Raw genomic sequence first — 26871 nt, forward strand, 5'->3', positions numbered from 1 at the left:
ATTACTTAAGTGCATGAACCCTGTATTTGTTTATTGGCAACACTAATCTGCATTCCTAACCTGATATATCTGACATTAAACTAGATTGAATCCTTCCAATGTATCATTGTCCTCTGAACCAGGTCAGGTTGCATTTTAAAGAAGTGATGAAACCACTCTCAATCACACTATTCTCACTAAAGATGCATGTAAACTGTGAAATGAACCTATTGTAATAATGTTGCTAAAGATATGACCAACCCACACATCAGAAGATGTAGAAACTACAACATTTCGGTCCGTCCTGGACTGAAACTTGTAGACTTGAAAATGGTGACGGATAGAAATGTCGTAGTTTCTCCATCTTATGGTGTGTGGTTTGATCATCCTATTGTAATTGTGTAAGTACGTTACAGTTTATATATACAACTTGATAATGAGGGAGTTCAATAAATTTTCAGCAGCAACTACCTAACGTATGTGACAAGAGGCAGACACAATATGTAGGTGTAGTAAAGGTCCAGGAATCATAAGTCATTGTGGACAGACTGATCAAGTTTTAAATCCCCATGTTGTGATCAAATCCATATACATGTCAAATACAGTATTATTATAGGATCAATCAAATATAAGCCAGGATTTCTGAAAATGACAGATGTGCAAATTCAATCAAATTTATGGCCAGAATATTGGTATACTCAATCATTCATTACAACTGTTAAAAGGATGAGCAACCTTTGTATGTCGAAACAATGCATCAAAATTCTCGTCTGTTTTAACAGCAATATTTACTTTATGATTTGAAGACCAGGACTTTACCCATAATAAATTTGCATTCTTTAGATGTGATGTTACTGAATATATAATATTGCTTGAAATTTTGTATCCAGTCTTAATTAACAGTTTGGTATGGATGGTGTTGTAACTAAATACTACATCTACACTTAAGTAATTTCAAGGTTTGGACAAGCATATTTTTGAAGTTAGAAGATGATGGTGAAACACTATAAAATGTATTTTGTCTATGTAATACAGTATTAATTTTACTGTAATAATTTAGGTAATAGATTTCTTAACTTGTTAAGGCAACTACAACATAGATATGGGATTTCACATGTTACTATTAATTAAATTAACAGATTATATAAATTATATGACAAAGAATTGCATACCCCATGCTTTTTTTGGGGGGATTTTGCTTTGATAAAGAATAAGAAATTTTACTGCTAATAATAAATAATTTTTTTTTTACCATACTAACCAAACTTCAAAGATATTGTCCAAAGCTAAATACTGTATTACTAAGGCGAAAGTATTTAGTTATAGCACCACCCTTCAGATATTGTTAATTAAGAACATTTCTAAAATTAATATGTAATTTCTAGAATCTAATGCAAAGAATTCAAATTTATTTATAATGGAAAAAATCAATAAAAACCTGACATACCTACAACTCATTTATTTAAATAGGATTATCAATATTAAATTTGGAAAGTAGAATAACTCTGCACTTATGCAAATGTGAAATGGATATAATATGAATGCAAGTCCTGGTCCTGGTTTAGCTTTGAGCCTATAATTCCTCTTATGAACATGAAGTTTAAGGAATTTGTCAGATTGCATGCACAGTGAACCTTCTGTTACCTGGTCCTCTAAGGCACTTTACAGCCTGGTAATATTTGTTATGCGGTTACTTATAAAGATGTACTGAAAATGTATGGAATGATATCTAAGTATCTCCTTTTATTTTCTTTTGTGGTGGATGGATGTGAATGGGGGTAGGGTTGTGTGTGTAGTAATGTACATACAGTATATAATATGAAGTAAGAAATTAGATCCAGATTACTTTGTGGTTGTTTGAGATACTATACAGTATTTACTTCTTAGAGGAGATAGGAAATGATTGTTAATATATTTTGAAGTACAGTAAGAATATTTCTTACTAAAATAGTGTCAATGAGGATTCTTTGTTATGCATGCTTCGTGCACTAATTCTGACCATGATATATAAAAAAATAACATACGTCTTACCCCCACAAATGAATGATTCTCAAAGGGCCTTCCAAACATAGATCTTAGTCTACCTTTCCTTAACTTGTCAACTGGTATGTCAAAGATCTTCTGAGTTGTTAGTAAGTGGGTCATTGGGTAATGTAATGACTGTTAGTTAACATAGCAAGAACAGTGTCCGAGAGTGGCAGAAGTAGCAAGATTACGAGAGAACAAGGCAACTGGCTCGGCAAGGAGGGACGTTAGCACCCTGACTTACTTGACTCCGTCTCATCATCGAAAACAATACCTTCAGACACTGATAATTCTGTGGGTGGGATTTTGTCATAGTTGCTTGTTTCAGAGTCACCATCTAGGGGAGAGACAAGACACACACTGAGGTTACACCACAATGGATGCAAAGTGAGACAAAAACGAACTTTCGGTAGTAGGAAGTTTCAAAGCGAGGAAAAAATAGATTTAGAGTAGGTAAGCAATATATTTTTTCATGGTTTTTCTGAAAACCATTCTGATGTAATGTATTAATTTTGATTTCAAAATTTAAGAGAAAAGATCTGTGTCTTCTTAAGTCCTTTTCATGTCACCCAAAGACTTAATGTGCATTCTTTAAAGCTTAATATTAATAGCACCTATTGGTAGGTTTCAGAACTGTTAGTGACAGTCCAAGTTTCCTCGGCACATGAGAGGAACTCAGGTTAAGGAGCAAGTGTACTTAGTTAGCTCGGCTGGTCACAAGTACAAAAGTTGTTACCCATATTGAGTTGCTTACCCTTTTACTAGCCACCAATGGAAAAATGAACGCTTGGATAAACCATGTGCAAATTGACTATTCTGGAGGATTTAATTGACTGGTAAATTAGCAGTCAGCAATGTGAGGCAAAGTACCTTTAAACAAGGGTAAGTGCTACTATTATATGTACATACTGAAAGGCTCAGCTATTTGACCTAATGCACTTTGTTGGTAAGCCTTGTGTATACAATCACTGCCAATTATTTTAATTACAGGTACAACAATACATATCACATTACTGGATTCCAGTGTCGGTAACTAAAATTTAGACAATATTTATGCCATATATCTAATAGTGACAGTCTATTATTGAACTCAGGTTTTCAGTCTGGTTGATTCTGTCATGTTAAGGACTTAGTATGGCAGATATAGTTTGTTAATTGGTGATGAGTAAGCTTGTAACAGGACATTAGTTAAAGAGCATTGATGATTAAATGTAGGTTTAGTGTAACTGCATTAATTTAGCCAATAAGTGCAAGTGCAGTCAAACTAGATCAAGATTATAGATTGTTATTGTTATTTATCATTGATTACTTTGCATCATAATGGAAAAAATATGCACTTATGCATTCTTGCCATGTCCTTACCTCAAGCAACATTAATAAAATAATAATAAATTATTTTAAGATGGTATAAAAATACATGCATAACAAATAATGGCCATAGGCAAGAACACTAGTTTACTTACTCTGTTCTGTTTATCAGGAAAGGGAGAACAAAAAAGCAAGAACATTTAGAACAAAATCCATCACTGCCAAACCCATAAGCATTATATATCCAAATTATTTAAAAGTTGAATAAACTGCCTCAATAAACTCTCTAAAACCCTGCACATGCAAAGGGAGATCACCAAGATGCAAACACAGAACACCAAAAAATCACCAGATATAAAGCTAAGACATTGAATGGTGATGTAGTTCACACAGACAACAATTTCAACTGTTCACACACCTTAAGACATCCACTGGAAGTCTTGGACAAACACAGTTTTCTTTTGAATTTAGCATATTTGTTCTAATCTAGACTTTACCTAATTCATTCAGACTAGAATGAATTTGATAAAGCCCATGCAAAAAAAAAAAAAATCATCTAACAATACTTAAAATAGTTATTGTTAATACTAAATTTGTCTTTGGTTGATATATAGTTTACCTTGAGGAGCGTCATGCATGGAGAGCTTGACTTTGTACTGTGTTTCCCCGCGTTCATTTGCTACTACCAGCAAGTAATTCTTGTTAACATCCGCTTCTGTGAAACCACTGATGAGAAGCTTTGCTGTGTACATGCCATTACCCAAGTCCTGGAAATAATAAAAAATATGATAAATATAATATGGCAAAGATTTCACATTAATATACTAACAAAAATTTGAACATTGCATAACCATTAATTTAATAAAAATACAGTAATGCTCACCTAATCTCCTTTTTATAGCACTCCTATTATTTATTCTACTAAATTTGTAATCTGTGGTATTTATATCACATTTTCCCAAGGACCTCTATGTCAGCATTCCTCAACCAGGGGTTAGATTCACGAAGCAGTTACGCAAGTACTGTACTTACGAACAAGTACATCTTTCTTCAATCTCTGATGACTTTGGTTACTTTTATTAAACAGTTTACAAGCATGAAAACTTCCCAGTCAACTTTTGTTATTGTTATAAACAGCCTTCTGGTGCTTCGGAGCTCATTAACTGTTTAATAATTGGAAACAAAGCCACCAAAGATTGACAAAAGATGTACAGGTTCGTAAGTGCTTGTGTAACTGCTTCGTGAATCTGGCCCCAGGATTCTGCAGAACCCAAAGATAACTAGGGGTTCTGCAAGAGTAAGATGAATACAGTAGGCTAATTCTAACCATTTGTAAATGTTTCTGAGACATTTTTGTGTTAAAAATTTTCTCATTTAATGAGTACCAGGAGCACAGACAGAAATAGCGTCCTTTCAGTCGACATTGAATCCATGCGTGTTTAGCTAAAGTACGACCCAGAATTATTTCAAGAAATTATTATTTTAAAGGGTTGAGAAGCACTGCTCTATGCCATTACCTCAACAAGTATTATTAAAAAATATAACTACCGGGGTAGTTTATCTATACAGCCTCATTTTTGCCACTTTCTTTAATATGACTAATATTGTCATTACCTGAAATCTAACAGTAGGGCCTGCCAACATGTACACTAAAATATGTCCTATTTTTAAGTACAGTACTATGACTGAAATGAATGTCTGTTAAATTCTAAATTGTTGCAAATTCTTGTTATATATCACTGCATTTGCTTTATGACTAACCCAAAATCAATGTATAGTATTGGTTTTGCAAGAACAGACCTGTACCTACTTAATCACTTCATTAATATTAATTTTGGAGCTATCAACTGTACTAACATGAATGTACTGCATTTACACACACAAATACAAATAAATAATTTATGAATAAATAAGTTACCAGAACATACTGTATGCATATAAATATATATCTAAAACTTAGTACAGAACTGTACTAACAACTTGCCTCAATGTCTGTTGTGTAATGACCATCTGATCCAGGAATGACAAGAGAGCCTTCAATACTCTCAAAACTTGTACCGTATCTCCATTCCTTTTTAATGGGTTCTGGGTTGGCAGAAAAATTTAGTTTCACCTCATAATCACTGCCAGGAGTGATCTGATAAAAAGTACTAACAGGCTTTTCCACGGGTTTAACTGAAAAAGTAAGAATGATTGTTGATTTATTCCATTCATATTCACCAAGAACAACTGAAATACAAGTTTATCCATAGTTTATCCATAATCACTCTTATGCTTCACTTGAACCCCCTGTCCCCTACTGAAGCTTAAAAAGAAGTTTGGAAATGCAGTTATTCAAAAAAATCAAATATAATACCTGTACTGTATAGTGAATTAATTTATTAAGAACACTAGACTATACCGACAGGTTAAAACAACGCTTAAGAGAAGGAGCAGAAGTACATAAATCACTTTGTATATGATACATGGAATAGGGTTATGTATGGTGTCTATTTAGGAGTCTAAGCCATTCTGCGTCACTTCTAAGAAATTTTTACCCTAATTCATTCTGTCAAGCTATACAATAATCTCTGGCCTTTCCCTGCCACCATATATCACACACCTTAGATGTCCACTGACGTCTTGTAGGAAACAGGAAAGATGTTTATAAACGTTATTAGTAGCCTAAGTGTTGAAATCTTTGCCGTTGTAAATACTGTATACAGTATGCCCTAATGCCCAATAATTTGTACATCCTGTCAATAATTAAGTAACTAACACCTTTTAACAAATCTTTTATGAAGTACTGTACGTTGATTTGATAATATTACATGTACTTTTTTCATTGCTCCAAGACATCATCACATTTTGAAAACGGCGATGAAAATATAAATGAAATTAAAGAAAAAAGCTATGCGTCGTGGGAAATAATATTTCCCACGACGTCATGTGGAAAAAGTCATGTGGATAATATTTGTAGTTCTAGGGATTGTCGTCCCCCACCAAATGGGGCAAAGTATGTTGAAAGGTATAAAAGAAGCTAGAGATCAGCTCTGGAAAAGAACTACAAAAGAAGACAAAGTTAGACTTTTTTGCCACTTCCAATGTAGAACTGCAAGAACAAATATGGTTAAATTTCAGAATTGTAAAGGTGGAATGAAAGTTTATAATTATGCCCTAGTATGCACCAATGTTCTTGGAAGTAAGTACAGTACATTACACCAAGAGCTGTCTGGAAAGCATCTGGATACTTACAAACAACATTCAGAGGTATACTGGTGTTTTCTGGAGTGAGAAGTGTCTTGTGTGTGATGCTGCACATTAATAGCTTTCCATTTTCTGAAGGCTGAAAAGTACGTCTCAAGGTTGAGACACTCTTGTATATTCCCTGTAGAAAAAAATATAAGTATATTATGACCATAAATTAGTAAATCTGGATTAACAGCAAATTTAAAAAAATGTGAGTTTGAAAAGAACATTTTAAAATGCATTAAATTTGTGTACATTGTGCTTATGGTATACCGTAGGCTTGGTCGACGACCAGGCAGCGGGGACGCTGAGCCCCAGAAACACCCAAGATAACTTCAAGGTAAGGTACAATACAGTACTGTATTCAAATGTACCACAACGTTCAGAAATGTGTTGCAAACATTTATCAATAATAAATAGTATAATCAGGGTAAGACGGCTACAATAACCATACTTTTTAGCAAGCTATATCCTTACTGTTCTTTTCCCATTGTGTCAGACTATAAATTATATACAGTACAGTATCTCACTATGCTTCAGCTGAGTGTAATTATTTAACACCATTATTATAATAACAGCTATTCGTGAAATTCTGCTGGTATCCAGAATTGTATCTTATTGAAATTTTGACACTGGAAAGTATTTACAATACTATACTTTCCATCCATTGTGCATGTGTTTCATCAGACAGGAAGCAGGCTTTCTATCCAATGTCTAGAATGGAAAGCCTGCTTAGCCAACTGAGGTCCCTCTATAACCAAAGGCAAGGCTGTCCATGGAAATGGCCATCAGTGATGGCCTAAGCTTTCCTGTTGAATGGCATGCACATCGCCCATTGAAGCTTTTTTGGGCAATTTTTCCTGCCAAACTAGAATTGCTAATTGTTGTTAAACAACTCATTACCACTAATTGGATATATATATAGTGCACAATATAATAATAATAATCTAAAGAATTAAAGCTTCACACGAGTGAAGGGGTGCAAAAAGATACGTGAATTCAGAGACAACTCTATAACAATTATTCAAGATGTGTGTAAATATTTCATTACATTTCATTTCATTCATTCGCGTGGATCGTGGACCGGGTCGGGAGAGGGAGTGAGAGCGAGACCTGACTTTTCGGCCCTTTTTATGCCACCCAGGCTGGCCGCACTGCGCCTTGCGGAACGCGATGCGCAAATGTCTCTTCCTTCCCCATCAGAAACTCCACCGCCTTTCGTTCAAAAGGCAGTGGCCATTTGCTTAGCTATATGAATTGTGGGGCTCAGTCCCTGAGCCCATTATGTGCCTCTGTAACCCGTTCCACTACCGTGTGTAGGTTTGACCAGTCCAGCAACGAGGAGGCCTGGTCAACTGCCAGGCCGCGGGGACGCTAAGCCCTTGAAACACTTCAAGATAAGGTACCACCCACAAGATAGGTATATGGTGCATGATAAATGAACTAAACTAAACAACACAAGTTATACAAATACTGTACCGCACACAACTTTATCTGTTCTTCAGCATTCCCTACTTTAGAATACATTTACATCTTAAAATTCTTAAAATGCAAAAATTCTTACATCTTAAAATGATTTTCATTAATTTTTCAGCATCTAATAATTTTGTACTATCTACTCACAATATGTATTAACTTTGAAATCAACACGAGTTATACAAATACAAGGTAAATAATCATTCTCACCCCTTTGTCTGTTGGAGTTTCTTCTGTTTCAGCAAACGTGGTAATATCTCTGTCTCCCAGATACCAACGAATACCAACAGCCGGTCTGGCTGCAGCTACAGAGCATTTGACTGGTTTCTCGTCCTCACTCGTCACTTCCAAACCTCCACTGCTCGTATCTACTTCAAGGATTGGACTTGTTGGCTTGACTGAAAAATAATGAAATGCAGAAAATTTAGATATTTCAAAGTTTCATATTGTACATCCACATTTAACAATACATGCGCCACAATGAAAGTTTGTCCTAACAAAGCCAATACTGCATTTATTTATTTAATGAAACCTTCCCAGAAGTCTCAAAATGTTTAGTTTGCTTGTAATACTACAATAAAGCCTAGTTTTCTAGCTACATTTTGAGCTCAATTTGAATGAAATAATGAAATTTTATAATTGTTTTCTATTATTTACCAATGACGGGGGGAGGGGGGGGGGAAGAGATGGGGAGAGAATGAATAAGTCAATATTGACTTATTAAATATGTGCATAGGTGACATACTTAACATAATAGATACCCTTAAAAAGATTCATAGAAAACACCGACCTTACCTAACCTTGTTAGTATCTTAAGATAAGCATCTTATTGCTTCGTAATTACAATTATTACCTAACCTATAATAGGTATAGGTTAGGTAATAATTGTAATTACGAAGCAATAAGATGCTTATCTTAAGATACTAACAAGGTTAGGTAAGGTCGGTGTTTTCTATGAATCTTTTTAAGGGTATCTATTATATTTAGTATATCACCTATGCACGTAGTTAATAATTCAATATTGACTTTACGAATTTGCGAGAACGCGTTGGAGAATGGATATACGTACTGTACTTGAGTTCCTAACTACAGTAGTATTTTTTCTTTGAAAACGTTTAACATGATAAAATTAATTACGTACAAATAATTGGAAAGTATATACAAATAGGACAGTAGTACAGTCGGGTTCGTTCTTAATTCACAATCAAGAATCCCGGGTTCACATCCCAGGCGGCACAGAAATGGTCAGGCATGTTTCCTGCCAGTAAATAGGTACCCTGGAATCAAATCAGCTTGTTGAAAGAGAAATACAAAGAGAGTAGTAGTATATATACGAATACTACCACCATTCTACTCCAATTAATATAATTTCCCAAGTGGTTAAATAACTGCCACACAAGCTAAATTGAAATAGCAATGTATCAAGTAATAAGTAATTTATGGCTTACTGGTAACAATGACATTCTTGGATCCAACGAGAGACTTGCCAACAACAAAGACTTTACACGTCCACCGGCCGTGGTGACCAATGTCAGCAGAGTTTATAACAATGCCACATTCATTCCCTACTGTGTTCGCTGGCTTGCTCACTCCATCGTAAACATTGCTGTACACATCTTCCACCTGTAGGAGAAACAAGTTTATTGTGAAGCAAAGAGCACATGATATGAATTACAAACATTTACACCCCAACTATCCACACATTTTATAATGTTTCTGAATGGCATCGTACGGTTGGCAGGAGTGTCTGAAAGGTTGTCCAGAAGCGCTATTGGGCTAATGACAAGAGCCATAGTTTGATAGGTTAGCTATCCTAACGCGCCCCATGAGTACTTTCACACACCGAGCGGTAGACGGTTGTAACATGCTAGGTGAGAAGGTGGTGGGGTCCAAAACTGTTAGAAGTTTCACTGTTATAAGACAAAGAGTACCAGGAAGATTGGACACTATGAGCGTAGCTCTCTCCTCTAACTACACTTGGGAACAGTTTTTTCCGGATTGGCCAGTACAAGAAAGACAAAAAGAGATTGATCAAGTAGTATTCAGGAACGAGGGCACCAAAGAGGACTTTACTGCCCAAAACGCTTTGCGTAATAGTGGCTTTAGGCATTGTATGTACTAGCTCTATCTATAAATCCATCAACTTTTGTATCTTACCTTGTATGTATGTACCTTACCTGAATAAAAATTTATTTATTTATTTATTAGTGAAGAAGAGCAAACTGAAAAATGCAAGGAATTACAGCGAGGTATACCTTCAGAGGGACATGAGCAGAGATGAGATAATAAGGGCAGCAGATGCAAGGAAAAGGCGCAGGAAGAGGGAAGGGAGCCAGGGAACCTCAACCTCCAACCCAGCAATCCCGGAGGGGAGTGAGGAACCCCAAATCCAGGCCTGACAGAATTTCACCGTGGATACTGAAGGAAGGTACAGAAGCACTAAGTGTGCCACTCTCTATGATGTATAACAGGTCACTGGAAACAGGAGACCTATTTGAAAGTTGGAAGACTGCTAACGTAGTCCCAATATACAAGGGTGACAGGCAAGAGGTACTGAATTACAGGCCAGTTTCCCTAACTTATATACCATGCAAGGTGATGGAGAAGATCGCGAGGAAAAGGCTTGTAGAGCATCTGGAGGGAAATAGCTTTGTGTTGTATTAGCTGAAATGCACGCAAAAGGTGTAACATAATCTTCATAATTTTGCACGAGACCATAAAGCATGGTAGAAGGTACAAAATCAAAATTTTGCTCAGGTTCTATTTGTTAAGAAGTCTGTGATCCTCTGCAGTCAGTGATAAAGAGTGTAAAAAGATACGTGAATTTAGAGAGAGCTCTAACAAATGTCCAGGAAATGTGCAACTATGTCATTCAAAATAATCTACTACCAGAAATTTTAACCAAATATCATCAGTTTGTTAACTGTAGGTAGTATGGGCGATTGTAACCTTTGGAGAGATTATAATCGCCCACATTGGATGGATGGGGTGCGGTGTGCAGGATAAACGTAACAATTTTGAAACTAGCTCACCACATATGGAAGCTGCTTAGCTGTACTAGTGGTACTGTACTGCAGCTGTACTTAGACTGCACTACTGGTCGGTCTCGAACCCATAGTTGATATAACAATATACAGTACATTAAATTTTGTAACTACAGCTTATCGAGACTGTAACTTGCTTAGCTAAATGAATTATGGGGTTCAGTCCCTGAGCCCATTATGTGCCTCTGAAACCTTTTCCACTACCCTAACAGAGGATGGGTATGGGGTGCATAATAAATTAACTACAACAAGCTATTGTAGTTATGGTGGCCTTACATTTTAAGTTAGGAATTATGTTGATAGAGGATTAGGCAATATATATTATAGCTATTATTCCCACAGTAAAGTACGTGAAATATTCTAGTTTGTAATTTCCATCTTCTGAAACTTTCACTGTCACTGCCTTGGAAAATAGCATTGTCATTTGTGACAGCTTATAGGCTCCATGAGCATGATTAGATTACCATGAGCATGATTAGATTACCATGAGCATGATTAGATTACCATGAGCATGATTAGATTACCATGAGCATGATTAGATTACCATGAGCATGATTAGGTTACCATGAGCCTATACTATATTTCATCTTTTCCCAAAGTTCAGCGTCTTAATTTGCCCAATGTTCTCATTGCTCTCTTGTTTCAGGCTGCGATGGTTGGGTAGACAAGTCCTGTACCATGGTACAGTGGACCTGTACCATGGTACAGTGGATGAAGGTTCTCTACTTGGTACAGAAGGCTTTAGTGATCCCGATTTAATTAAGCCTAATGCAGAGTCCGTGTTGTTTGCAGATAAGGGGTCGGTGAAGGGTAAGGAGAGTAGAGAGAAGGGCAGGGAAACATATACGGCAGATGTGGAGTGTAGGATAGGGAGTGGTGGGATGGAGCCAGGAAGCCCAGAGAGGTATGAAGATTAGCGAGTGATCCATAATGGATGGAGGATGAGCTTTGTCTAGTAGGGAGGAGGAGGAGTCAGGGATTTACAGGTTGGGTGAATTTGACCACAACCTGAATGAGTCCCTTATTCTTGCGTATAATCAATTTAATTAGTATCATGTCAGTTTCAAGATGTATGAAAATGAAATCTGGCGTGTGCCGAATATCCTCTTGGTAGACAGATTTTGAGATTTATTAACTGATATAAATTTACCCAAAATATCTGAAGTGAGCAAGGATGGTTAATCTCAGCACAACATTGGAAGTTGCGCTTATAACTCTTCAGCTTCGTTATTGTGGCTTCATCGTCTGCATAAAAATACTTTCACGGAATGGGGAGAAATCTAATATGATTTGCACTTTCAGTATCATTACCAGCATCCGCCTATTCATGCCAATGGTTAGGTTTAATATAAAATGATTGTGGTCAGTTAATAATGGGTTAATAATTTGACCAGGTCCTGGAGAGTCGATATAATTGCAGGCTCTTACCTGAAGAATCTGATTGTTTTCATTCTCCCAGATACAGTAACGTCTTTCGCCTTGGACGCCACAGTCTAGGTTGAGCTGGTCCCCGGGGTTGACAACTATCTCCGAGGGATCAAATATGAGTGACACGTCTGCGCTCCGAACTCCTGTAAAGGTAAATGGTGGTTAATTATCTTCATACTGTGTGCGGATGCAGCTAAACTGTGTGTGTGCTTTTTACACACTTGATAAACTGGGCAATATCTTGCCAATAATTCTCAAAAGAGAACTGTGTACTACTTTCTAATTTCGTTGTACGTCGGTACAATGTACAACGGTACAATGTACAACGGTACAATGGTCCTCATCGTTACTATAAGTACTACCAAAACAGGAGGATGGGCTGGAATATACATAATTTTACAAGGAAATATATTTCATTATATAATGAGCCTAACAATAAATTATAGAAATTATAATCACCCAAAAATTTTAAATCTTAAAATTTCGTAATTAAAACGATTATTTTACTTTCTATAATATTGGTAATTAATGTAGAATGTGAATGATCATAATTTTGCTTGGATATATGCCTATTTTATACCGAAATGTTTTATGAACAAAAAACAGAGATGTAGAATTACTCAAAGATTCTTAAAACTCTAAAAAAAAAAAAAGCGTGAATCAACACAATTTTAATATTAAACACGCATATTTTATAACGAAATATGGCCAAAAATGGAAGCGTATAATTACCCGTAACTATCCAAATATTTCTAAAATTATGGCACTAAATTTGACATAAAATATTTTACTCTAATATTAGAAATGAATGTAGAACGTGTACCTTTACTAGGAAATATGCTTATTTTGTTGTGAAAAATAAAAAAAATTTTAATTACGTAAATAAACAAAAAATGTAAATGTTCAATTTTCATACTATAATACTGGTAAGAATGTAAAACAAATATAATTTGACTACGAAATAGGCTCATTTTATAACGAAATCAGACCAAAAATAGAAACGTATAAATTTGAAACTACTTATTTATTTATTTATGCACATACAAGAAGGTACATTGGGATTGTGAGGATACATAATATGGTAATTACAATCTTGTAAAGCCACTAGTACGCGCAGCGTTTCGGGCAGACCTAGGGCAGGCCTAGGGCAGACCTAGGGCAGGCCTAGGGCAGACTTATGGTTTTGGCATCCACCACATTATGTAACATGAGGCTGAGAGTCCCCAGGTCTTCACTACCAACAAAAAATAGCTGTTTACCTTGACAGTTTGCCATACACAGAGTGTGAGTAAAGTCTATTAGCAAACATTAATTACAAACATCTAGGAACTTCACGCCATAAGAGCTTCCACGGAAGATATTACGTATTAAACCAAGAGCAAACGATAAACTAATATAAATGGCCAACATAGCTTGAAGGAACCACAGAAGTGATCAAATACAGCAGTTCTCTTAGCAAAATGTTTAATTTATGTCTAGGCAGGGCCGTCTTAGTAGCACTGTAGGCCCCCCCCCTTTTTGAGTAAAGAGGAAGGAGAGGCATAGGTGAAGGGAAGTATAGAAGTGGGAAATACAGTGAGAGGTATGAAAGCAGGCGGGCTGACCGCCTTGCTGACACGATGTGTGGGTGTTGGCAGCTAGGCTAAGCTGGCTCCCTCTTGTCAGGGAGCTGTGAGTGTGTGAGAAGTTCTCCACATGTGTTTCACCATATATGGATGTCTATAGATGAACACTGTAGCATTCATATATATACACCCCGATGCTTCCACACATGTTGTTCTGTTTAAGGCTCTTTATTTTATTATTATTATTTATTGAGTTGTTCATACATACACATATACATATGCATATACACAACTATACACACATACACATACTAAATTTTTTCAATTATGGGGGAAGGATATCTGGTCAGTATTTCATCTGGGAATTATGTACTGTGGGGCGGGGTTTGCATCTAGTAAATCGAGGCTCTTGGGCCACCAGCTGTGGGAGCGGGGCGTCTCATCTTGGAGCAATCTTTCTAACATTGGGTCCTCTAATATTTCGATGGTGTTCCACACCCTGATGGCTTGGTGCTGCAGTCTGATGTTTAGTGGCTGTATGTTCAGGAGCACATGGAGCTCATGGATTGTCTGATCATATGGTGGACGGTGTTTTGCTGCTCTCCTTAGCGCCTTATTTTGCACTGCTTGCAGTTTCTGCATGTTAGTTTTCTGTAGGCTCCTGGGCAAAGCAATGCGCTGGGGCCCCCTACCCAGACGATCGGCACTGGGGGTCCCCCCTCCCCAGAAGATGGGCAATAGGGGGCCCCATACCCAGCCTAGAGATCTGTGGGCCCCCTGAGCAATATGGACAATATGGCAGCATGGGGCCCTTTAGAATCATAGAGCCGCTGGGCAATAGTGCAGTGTGTCCATACGTTAAGACGGCACTACGTCTAGGGATAATTTGAAGCTTGGGTATGGCAATTCTGGTATGGAGAAGTTCTTTGTCAAAGATAGCCACCAGGCCCAATTTGTCTAAAACCGGGAATGGTCTATATCTCGGGAAAGGTCACTTTTGACTAAAAACAACAGAGGACCACAATTATTCAGAACTTGTTTAGCAAGTTCCCAGTGGTCACAATATCCAGGAGTGGCGTTGGTTCAACGTTTTGATTAAAACACTGAATCAACGTTGATTCGGCGTTGTTCTTGGATATTGTGCCCATTGGGTAGTAGTAGTCATCCGACACTTGCAACGTTAACAGCGTGATTTGAAGGAACAGTCTTTCATCAGTCTTGAAGAATTCAACTTTGTCGTCTTGTAGTTTAAGAGCTTCCTCAACAATACCGCTCACATACACAACTATTCTTGCAAGTCTGTCTTTTGTAATTTATAAATTGTGCTGTAGGAGATAGATTCGAAACAATTTCTGAAGTTATATTTTGAATTGATGCCTAAAAAGATTCCATGTCTTTGAGTAAGGCTGTAATACTGCTTGATTATTGTCAGGTTAATAGGATCTTTTTCATGAGTTCACACGAGAAACCACTTAGTACTACACGAAACACTAGAAAAAGCATATCACAAATGTATTTGTGTACTATCACAAATCTTCGAGGCTTCAATTATTTTTTTATCTGTTAAGATGATTTATAAAGTGGATTCTACCGGTAAAGGATCTTTGCACGCTCTCTATTTCACCAATTTCTCCGGCTATGAATGGGACTATTAGAGTGCAACAATATTCCACCCTAGAAAACACTAGTGTCTTGAAAAGTATCTTCATTGGTATGGCATGCTTTGTCCGGAAGGTCCTTGTTATCCTAGCTGCCATTTTCTTTTGCAGTCATGACAGCTACTCTATGGTGTTCTGTAAAGGTAACGTTTTCATATGATTATTCCTAGATCCTTTACATTGCTTTTTCGTTCTATAGTGATTTGATTCCGTTTTATATATGGTTTCAGTTTTTAAATTTGCATTTTTTCCATAGCGCAGGAGCTGCAACTTATTTTCATTAAACATCATATTATTATCTGTGGCCCATTGAAAGACCAGATTTACATCCGATTGGAGGTTTGCCGTGTTGCCATCTGGGAGGCCATCACATACTGAGGCACATAATGTGCTCAGGGACCGAACCCCAAAATTAATTTAAATAAGCCACTTAGTCTTGATAAGCTAGTTACAAAATGTAATGGGTATCGTTACATCGACAACTGGGTACAGGCCTAGTTCTTTATACGGACTCCCCACTCAAAACATAAGCCCTCACCCATTGTCTGGACAACTTCACTTCCAGATGCACCCATGGGGCAGTGTAGGGAACCATCAGTATATAAGGTTTTAAAGACCAAATGCTCTGTGAACAGAGTATCAGTATAGCTTAAAGGCGTTGATCTTTGCCTCAAGAGGATGCTTGGACTGATCTTTAATATACTTCTTGGGTGGAAAGAGAGGGATTCAAATTAGAAAGGGGGTAATTTCTCACGGTACAGGAAAGTGCCGTTGTTATCTCTCCTGGCACTCTCCTGCTACAACTTATAAATCTGAAACATTCTGTGTGCAGTTCCAGTTTTAGTTATCCATTTTGAACAATGTTGATCTTCAATAAAGAAATTCTGGAGGGTTTCTGAGCAAGGGTTAGGATGAGCTAGTATTTTTAAACCACTTTGACAGTTAATGTCAGTAAGATGATCAATGACGCTCTAGGAAATGTATATGTTTATCTCTCAGAATGTTTGGTAATGTTTATTGTTTGTGATGTGTGTCTATGTATGTATTAACACGATGTACTGAACGGGGTGAGTTAACTTGAGCTACCTCATCCCTTTGTGTGTATTTTACCTCAATAAACTTATTTCAATTTCAATGACGCTCAGAATATTAAGTTCCTGAATATATGGGAAAAAATCTTCCGGTGCCAGAATTGCGAACCCAACGCAGGAATTATCCGTAAGCATCATGTACACATTACATGAAGACAACAGAAAACACAAATAACGGAAAAACTATTACAAATACAAAACAAAAAAACTGCTACCCACAATAATAATGCAATGTGTGCGTGACTATACTACTAATCGAAAATATCAATATTGCTTGAACATTTAAAAGGTTATATATTATATATATACAATATATATTCTTTTTTGGAACAAAACCTGTTATGCTGATTCATAGGCATATCTTATAAGAAATTTGAAGCTAATATTTAATGGAAGGCGCTAACCCTGGGAATATCTGAGAGCAAAACTTACAGCACAACAATATAGTGAAAATTTCCACAGTGGGAGACCAGGTCGACGTTAATGTGTGGTTGTGTAGGAGAGGCGAGACTGATGATAGTGTAGAGGAGGGTGTTGGCGTAGGAAGGACATACGCGAGTGTGTGTGTCCGGTGCTACGTCATGTATCGCTGTCGCTGGCGAAAAATGTATCCGACCTTATTCACACAGTATTTAAAATGTATTCCTATCAAAATGCATTCTTACTTAAATCTACATCTGTTCAACCACTAAAGGAAATGATAAATTCTTATAGCTAAATTTGAAGTTTATACTTATTTACTGATTATAACATATCTTTCTAAGTATATAGACATAAAATGTCTAAGTATCTTTCTTCCAATACGCTAAAGTAATATCAAATGATTACTTTGAAAACAAAACAATTTGTGTTCTGTGATCATTTAGAAGCCTAACTCAAAAGCTGCGCGGATGAAAGAAAAGTCTCCGTGGTGTAGTGGCAAGACACTCGCCTGGCGTTCCGCGAGCGCTATGTCATGGGTTCGTATCCTGGCCGGGGAGGATTTACTGGGCGCAATTCCTTAACTGTAGCCTCTGTTTAACGCAACAGTAAAATGTGTACTTGGATGAAAAAACGATTCTTCGCGGCAGGGGATCGTATTCCAGGGACCATAGGATTAAGGACTTGCCCGAAACGCTACGCGTACTAGTGGCTGTACAAGAATGTAACAACTCTTGTATATATCTCAAAAAAAAAAAAAAAAAAAAAAAAAAAAAAAAAAATTCACGAGTAGCCTACACGTCGTCCCTTAACAGTGTTGTGTTTTTATATATCATAGTATATAAAATGTATGTATATCTATACACACAACAAAAACTGTGGTGTGTATAGAAGTATATAATATATTGTAACAAGAGAGCAGTACACAGTTATTACGATATAAATTATTCATATATAATAAACTATTATTGATATACACCATAAAAACGGAGAAGGCTATTAAATATATACAATAGCTTTGGACTTTGGAAGAGCTGTATACTGAGTTGCTGTAGTGTGATTTGGCAGTACTATTGAGCATTGAACAGAGCCGCTACTGACAGTAGACCAAGTCCGTTGTGGCCTGAGTAGGTCATGACAGTAGGCTGTGAGGCCAGCAGTAAGTATGAAACCCTAACCTAACCAAAATTAGCCTAAATTATCCTAACCTAGCTTATGTTAGGCTTTATATATTGGCTTCAGCTATTGCGGTTTTGTCTTTGGAGTTTGAGAGACTGTGATAGAAGTATATATTGCTAAGTCTTTTTAATTAAATTTCGTTAACAATACACTTGTGAAATGCTTTCAACTTTGACGGTGGAAGCATTTCTTGCTCTGAGTAATTGGTGGTTAGAGTGGTAGTCTGAAATAGTCGTGAGAAAGCCTCGTGGTTATGCAGTGTCACCGTAATTACTTCATGTTTTCATATATGAGGTAATACCAGCACAGGTGAGTGGGTGAATGTGATGAACATTTATATATGACAACGAAGAAAGCTGCCACATTTTCATCATGCAAATGGTATTATTCAGTTGACCTCGTTGGAGAATGAGCTGGCCTGAGCTTGTTGGACGTGAGCTCGTATAGGAAGGCTGTGTAGCGTTCTCCTGCCTCAGACCACAATGGGAAACATCACGCTATCGTTAGTGTTCAAATGTAAAGATGGGAAACTTAATGTACCATTTAAGGGTCTGGTTGTGTTATCATGTATCAAGGGGCGACAACAAGATGGAGTTGCCGCCGCTATGGACTAGTGTGTATGAACACTAAAATGGTTTATCATTAGCAAGTTTACTAACATTTAAATATTGCCAAGTTTATTACCGTTTCTGTATTGTCAAGATTATTAGTGATTAGAACATGATATTAGCAGTTCTGAAACACTAGAGAACATGGTAAGTTCACTGAATCGAGTAAAGTTAGCTAGGCTAGAAACAGCTAGCCTAGCTGAAGATGTGATAGCAGTGTTCTTGTCAAGATAAAGGAATTTACGTAAACTAATACCTTTAATCTGTTTTGTTAAGTGTTTTCATCGTTTTTTTTTATTTTTAGTTTCGATTCACTGACAAGTCCTTAATGAGATGAATATTTTTTAATTTTCTGAAAAAATAAAAAAGGAGAGCACATTCTAACCATGATTCTTTAATTAATATACTCCCCATAGCAGAGAAATTTTCCATGTTGCGCAATAATCTTTGGAATCTAAAAATAACAGTAGCAACTTCGTTTGTATCATTTATAAAATTAATGATTACTAATCATTGCTACCAAATGAATAAATCATTAATTACTATATATTTATTAATGATTGGTAAGGTTTAAAGAGGAAAGGGGAGGCACTGCATACATGTCAACCAAATGTTTTCACGTTCCACCTTGGGCACGAGTGCCATAGGTTCACTACCCCTGGTCAAGACATAGAACATAAGGACTGACCCGTGGGGCTCCCTGAGTCAGTCCTCCCGTTACCTCCTCGTGGAGCTCCCTGAGTCAGTCCTCCCGTTACCTCCTCGTGGGGCTCCCTGAGTCAGTCCTACCGTTACCTCCCCCCCCCCCCGGGGCTCCCAGGGTCACGCTAACAAAGGAGGAGAGACAACACCCCCTACACACACAGATCAATAGTACATTTGGTGATAAGATGATGACCTGACGGTTTTGGAATACCGTGAAATGGTTTGTATACATTAGTGAACATCAACATTAGGCTAGTTCGTTTGACACTAAGGTGGCTAATGTGTTCAAGACAGATATACCATATTTTCCTCCAACTCGCGAAATAAAATGAGAATATCTGTAACTAACATTGGCTGGAGGAAAATGAACCAAATAATTTGTTAATAATGATCCCAGGTTAGTGTCCTGGGGCACTCCATTGGCATCACTGACGTTACTTAAGATGACCCTCTCTTTCCAATGTGGTAACTGTGTTGCTTGAGTTTAAGAACCTTTATGCCTACGACACCACATATCTCTGCCTCATCTCTCGTGTGGAACAGTAGAAATCGTATTAAAGTTTGCGTATAAAATATCCTAATCTACTGCTTCAAGATATATTTCAACAGAACGAGTAAGCTTGTCACACATGATTGTAAAACTTTGTTGCCAATTGTTGTATGTATGTTCGCTGCTCTTGCCTGTTCTCTTGATGTGTCAAGACTGTCAAAAATCCAACCGCCTAACCTGATCTAACACGTACAAACCCAGGGAAACCAATCTAACCTATCCTGCCCGGTCCATAGAAAACGTAGATATCTCGGAGCCGTTACTTTTCTTAATAAATTTCATTTGTAACGCTGGTTACGATAACGAAAAAAAAAGACAAAAATCATCTGAGAGGACAGGTTGGAGGTGCGTGGTCTTGATGCGCACTTGAGAAACATTTTCACGCAACCATTAACAACCCACTTAGTGTTGGTGTGTTACAAGCACTATTACCTCACATGGTATAAAAATATTGTTAAACTGGAAGACGCTCGCATACTTTCTGGTGAGATAAAAACCCGTCAGCAGTTTCCCAGCCTCGCCAGGAAGCTTTTCCATCCAGGAAGACCAGGTGATTGCGACGCCCGTCTAAGCTGACCTCTGGGAACTGTTGCATTCTTCACTTTCACCAACTTTTCTACTATCAAGGACAGCATTCCTCTCCGCTGCCAAAAACATTGTTACAGGTTTCCCAACTAGTAACGAAGGTGAAGCCTGAGACAAGTCTGAGACTAGACCAAATGCTCCCTTGCCCCGGTTTTCACCTAGCATACCTAGAGAGGATTTCGAGAGTTCTACTCCCCGAGCCCGGCCACTAGCTCTTCAATCTTATTAAAACTTTGTCGCTTAAAGGGCAACCGAAAAATACAGTAATGTAATTAACTCAAATTTAAAGAGGTGATGTATGTGCAAAGTTACTAATGCTTTGACATGCAAACATTAGGTATGCTCTCATGAACATTTGAGATTTTATTTTTAAGCAAATATGATAAGCACTTTTAAATTTTTAGGCTACAACGAAGCATTGCTTTCCAACAGTTGGCACACCAGTTGTTGTTGGTAAAGCTGGTCTAATTTTCCTCCAAGGTAATTATTTCCGCTTTTTATTAAGTTGTTGCGAGACATGATGAATGCTGCGAATTCCCAAACACCGCTTGTGCAACAGTAGTGTAATTATACCACATTGTCCATAATTATTTTGGCCAACGTCAGTAAAACGTTGTCTAAACGTAGACCTGCAGGTACAAGGTAAGACGTCAAATATATTGGTTATAAATTGGATAGGTTTAGATTTAGAAAAGACCTGCGTAAATACTGGATTGGAAGCAAGAGTTGTTGATACAAGGAACAGATTACTTAGTAAAATAATAGACGTGGGATCACTTGGAGTGTTTCAAGCGTAGGCTAGACATACAGTATATATATATATATATATATATATATATATATATATGCGAACAAGCCAGAATGGTCCCCTGGACAATATGCAACTGAAAACTCTGGGGTGTGAGTTTTCAGTTATATATATATATATATATATATATATATATATATATATATATATATATATATATGAGGCAGCCGCCATAAATAAGGGCTGCCTCATGGGCCAACAGGCCCTCTGCAGTTTCCTTAATTCTTCTTTTCTTATGTTAAGTCAGGCAAAACGTGATGGGTCCTGTAGCACAGTAGTCTACGTTCCAAGCTCACAATCAAGGGACCCCGGGTTCAATCCCTGGACAGGGCAGAAATGGTGAGGCATGTTTCCTTTCACCTAATACCTTTCCTCAGCTATCAATAAAATAGGTATCCTAGAGTTAGGCAACTGTTGTATGCCGCATCCTGCCCCCGACAACGGCAATTATTGTTATAACGAGATAACTATAATTTTACAAATATCTTGTTATCGTGACAGGTCCATACTTGAGGGCATCGCCACAAGCATCCTGCCAGACGACTCAACACACGGTCGCAAGACACAGTCAACCAAAGCTGCGTATCGCTATGAAATTATATAATTTACGAGTTAACTACAGACTGCACATCACAAGCCAGAACCAGGATTCATCAAAATGATACTCCTCTACTTACCAACCTGTCCTTTTCTCAATCTTAAGCGGCTTTGTTTACACTTAATAAACTGTTTACCAGCAACGAAAGTTACCAATCAATGAACAAATCCACAAGGGCCGTGACGAGGGTTCGAACCTACGTCCGAGAGGAACCCAATCAAATGTTGTTATTGTTATAGGCTGCGTCCTGGCGCTTCGGAGCTTATCAATGTGAACAGAGTCGCCAAAGATTGAGAAAAAGAGGCACAGGTTTCTAAGTACATGTGTATAGCTGCTTCATGGATCCAGAGCCAGAATATGTGCTGAAATGACGGTGTCGACCATGGACTTCACTGCAAGGCGGTTTCTGTTCCATAGCCTAGATTTTAGATAGGAGGAAATTGGTTCAAGTGTGACAGCTCTAAGAGCAAGATTCTCTTTACCTTTCATGGTGACGGGTATGATCCTTGTGTATTTTGAGACACCAAGAGTGTGATGGGTAACTGCGGTAGTGTGGTGTGATGGGTGGCGGTGGCTAGCATCCTGTCTGCAGGGTGTGGCGGGCACTATGCCAATACCACCACGGTATGCCCAGGGTCAGGAAGGCCGTCTGCTCCTACCAGTACAACCATATGTATACACGCACTGTAGCCTCAAGCCCCAAGATGTGTATGGTCGGCCAGGTGGCTGCTGCACCACAAGACAACACTCTCCAAGATGACCTGCAGGTACAAGCTCTCGGCCAAGGTGTTCCGGGTAGCGACCCAGACCTTCACCAGGGGCACGGGCATCCCCCAGCTCCACACTCTCGCCTTACTGGGGCCGGTTTCGATACACAGGTCATTCCCCCCTTTTATGTTCTTTCCAGGACTACCTTTAGGACGACATTCTTCCCATATCACAAATGCAAAAAAGTACTTAATATTAAAATAAATTTTATAATATATTTTGTGCATAACCTGCATATTTAGGTCACTTGAGCGATCAATGTATAATTAATTCGATTAATAAAACTATGATACTTTTTCTAACTTGTCTACACAAGCAACGGGCCGAAACTACTTGAAATTCACAGCGACCAACCTCAGCCGCTTTGATTTCGGAAATATATGATGCCTTCACACGCCAGATACCACACGCAGCCTCACCACGCAGATGGCTGTCGTGTTTCTGACAAACACCAGAACCCACTAATCACTACACCTTCACACGCCAGATACCACACGCAGCCTCACCACGCAGATGGCTGTCGTGTTTCTCACAAACCGCAACACCAGAACCCACTAATCACTACACCTACATCTGTAACACTGAAAAGACTTGAAGAATTGACCGCCGTAGCGTCAGGAAATAAGAGGTTCAATTGGGAGTTGGCCCAACTTCAAGACTCTTCCCCTAAAAGCCTAAAAAGCGTCCAAAAAGCAACCAAATATAAGAGACGTGCTTCAATAAACAGCATATTGATCAATTATGAACAATTTATGTATTCGAGAAATGCATTGTTGTGGAAAGTGTACTAACCCTTGTATCAACCACCAAGCTAAGAAAGAACTCCAACCCTTATACGGAACTGTTTTGGATCATTATCTAAACATTTCAAATTTTTATCATATATATATATTTCGAAAAAGTTTCTAACTCACATGTGCCAGTTTATACAACAGTATATACTTATGTTATATAATGATAGAAATATACATAATACAGTAAATTGTTGCTATCGTGGATTTCAGGTTCAAGTTCAGTGCTGAACTACAGATAATACTCATGTTATCGCAGAAGTGCGCAGTGTGGAGAAGCGCGCTCTGCTACCTACCACTGAAGACGACATCGCCGTTGGGTTCGTCGACGTTGTATTCTTGAGCTATGGTAAGGGCGAGGAGGGCGAGGGCCACCGTCGCCACCCGCACAAAGGAACACTTGCACATGGCCTGTTGAAGTCTCTTCAACACGTTCAAGATGCACTACCGCAGATCTTGAGGCTCTCGCACACAACACAGTTTTCCTACGCGTCACTGCGTAACTAATAAGTGTATATCACCTTATAGGCGCACGGAATGATGACAAATACATATATTAATTGATATACTATCACAGTATCACGACTACCATCATCTATCACAGCCAGTGGGAGCGAGGGTACAGACGTCCTCCCGTCGCGCGCGCCTCAGGTATACTGGCAAACACAACGGCTGGCGGGCAGGTACGCTCCCGCCCAGCTGCCACCCACCCGTTTAAATACTTACTTCTCTTTATTGTTATTCTTTCCACAGCGATGGCTACAACACAGTCGTCTACAACCAGCATCATTCTGATGTTTTAATATCTCTATATACAAGATACTAAACAATATATGTTAACATTCGTTAATCCGCTGAAGGCATGAAACTCTTGATGGCAACTGGTGGCTGGAAGTGGGGGGAGGAGATGCCTTCCAGCGTCACCCCCATCACAGCGTTAATCAGGTTAGCAAGTTATTGTCATTTCCTTTCCAACCAAGCAAGGTTCATAATGCAGCGACCACTTTTTTCTTACCAAGGCCAAACGAATGCGTCCTGCCATCTAGTTGAAATACGGCAACTCTAAGTTGGCACCACTGTGGGCACTGAAACGGCTGGCTCCAGGAGATTGGGTTGGCAGCCCTGCTAGTACAAGCGGGTTGCTGTGGATGACGGAGTCTCTTGCTATGCCCCATCAAACATTTCCTCTCCTCGTACACTTAGCACCGCTAGGATAAGGCCCCGAGATGAGCATCGGGTTAGTCCAATACGCACGGTGCCTAAACGCTTAATTGCGCGTATGCTAAAACTAATTAGAAACCTATTCGTTTGGATAAGGGATTATATGGTGACGACGGGCATCTTCCCGCCACCGTTGTACCTGACTTACATGTGACTCACGTGTTGGCGGGTCGGCGGGCGTGTCATCGTTGGGCGCGGGGCCGGCAGAAGCTCCCTCCTTGACCTCCCTCAGTTATAAACATGTTCTTATTTATATATGTGCCTCGCTGGAGCCAGGCCAGACGTGGGCCTGGCTTTACCAGAACCAGGCATGTGCATTTTGCTGCCTAACGCCGCCCTGGCCTGATGAACAAATGAACTTGGGTCAGGCGCTGTAAATGCTTCCCACGACTCTTCAAATCCAGAATATGGAAAAAAACGATTCAAAATAATTCCTCTGGAACGATTTTCTCTGGATTTGTGTTGAGAGGTCGTGAACGGTTGGCCACACAAAGCCTCCTAGCACCCAGCAAGGCTCAACCCGGGCTGCTGGTAATTTCCTGAGCAGCAGCAGTGTGGTAGTGGCCGGTCCCCTCCCTCCTCTCCCTTCCCATTCCTCTCCACCCCTCTCCCTTCCCCCTCCCTCAACCCCCCACCCCTCTCCCCCTTCACCCCCTCCCCTTACAGACACAGACGGACACTCCCCGGCTCCGCCACACACCATGTGATATCGAGATAATTTCCGGCCGTTTCTCGTCCTTGTTTGTGCGTTGGTACCGCGGTGAGTGGTGAGGGCTGGGAGGTGGAGGTGTACCTTCACCTTCAAGTAAGTTTATTGAGACACTAAGATACGTCTCAAAAGGATAGAGTAGCTTAGGCTATTTCTATCCTCCTCTACTTTAAGTCTCTCAAGAGGCTGTAAATACCAATATAACGTATATTGATGTGTATTTGGCCGATAAGACAGTGGTTTTTAGTGGTTTCTTCTATTTCTTTAGTATAGTCTTGATTTGTCGGCTTTGTAGTGAAATATCGTAGTAGTTGAGACATTCAAAATGTATTCAGAAGCAATACACTCTTCAATGACATGTTATAATGTTTCAACGTATGATAAGTATTACTCAGTAAAACCCACTAGTATTAAAGTGTACAATAAAACAAATGTTCTCCTGGTTAGAAAGTCTATAAAACCATGTACACCCAAATAAAATTCCACTAATACTACCGTCTACACCCTACTGGTACTACCATATGTACACCTCACTAGTATAATCCATGTACACCCAACTAGTGCAACATGTATACTCCCTATCACTTCCATGCATAATAAACTTCACTGGCAACAGCCTGTACATCCCACCGAGTGGAGTGCTAGGTATTTAAATAATGCCTCAATAAAATATAGTTTTAGGGATAATGCTCGTTCCCGAGATTGATTGATAAAGATTAAGCCACCCAAGAGGTGGCACGGGCATGAATAGCCCGTAAGTCGTTCCCGAGAGTCACTCCATCACTTGTATACACACTACACCTCATCCTGCTTGCTTGTGACACTTCCTTACACTCCCACCCCCCCCCCCCTACACCACACTTTGGTCAGCTGGGTGTATCCTAGTGCTTCCTTGTTCCTGCTAATTTGTTCGTTATTTTGTATGTGTGTGTGTGTGTGTGTGTGTGTGTGTGTGTGTGTGTGTGTGTGTGTGTGTGTGTGTGTGTGTGTGTGTGTGTGTATGTGTGTGTGTGTGTGTGTGTGTGTGTGTGTGTGTGTTTGTTTTTATTGCTGCTACTGTGGTAGCCAAGACCTTCAAATGTCACTTTTTAATTACAATATCCTAAAAAATTCTACACAAGATTCCA

The 26871-nt window shown here is 38.7% G+C and overlaps 1 protein-coding gene across 14 annotated transcripts in view; it reads right to left on the reverse strand.

The window, feature by feature from the left end:
* Positions 1–26871, reverse strand: part of Fas3 (fasciclin 3) — an 875420-nt gene that overhangs the window by 23524 nt on the left and 825025 nt on the right. For 8 of the 14 annotated variants that reach the window (XM_045746864.2, XM_069339367.1, XM_069339364.1 and 5 more), the window contains 7 exons: positions 12489–12631; positions 9465–9639; positions 8227–8414; positions 6547–6679; positions 5297–5487; positions 3932–4079; positions 2249–2341 (listed from right to left, as the gene is read on the reverse strand). In XM_045746864.2, the coding sequence (XP_045602820.1) occupies positions 2249–2341; positions 3932–4079; positions 5297–5487; positions 6547–6679; positions 8227–8414; positions 9465–9639; positions 12489–12631 (1071 nt within the window). Of the gene's footprint in view, positions 1–2248; positions 2342–3931; positions 4080–5296; positions 5488–6546; positions 6680–8226; positions 8415–9464; positions 9640–12488; positions 12632–24110; positions 24471–26871 lie in introns of those variants that run through there. The other 6 variants (XM_069339365.1, XM_069339373.1, XM_045746862.2 and 3 more) reach the window with 5 other exon arrangements.

Source organism: Procambarus clarkii, chromosome 41 (assembly GCF_040958095.1).
Source record: "Procambarus clarkii isolate CNS0578487 chromosome 41, FALCON_Pclarkii_2.0, whole genome shotgun sequence".
NCBI lineage: Eukaryota > Metazoa > Arthropoda > Malacostraca > Decapoda > Cambaridae > Procambarus > Procambarus clarkii.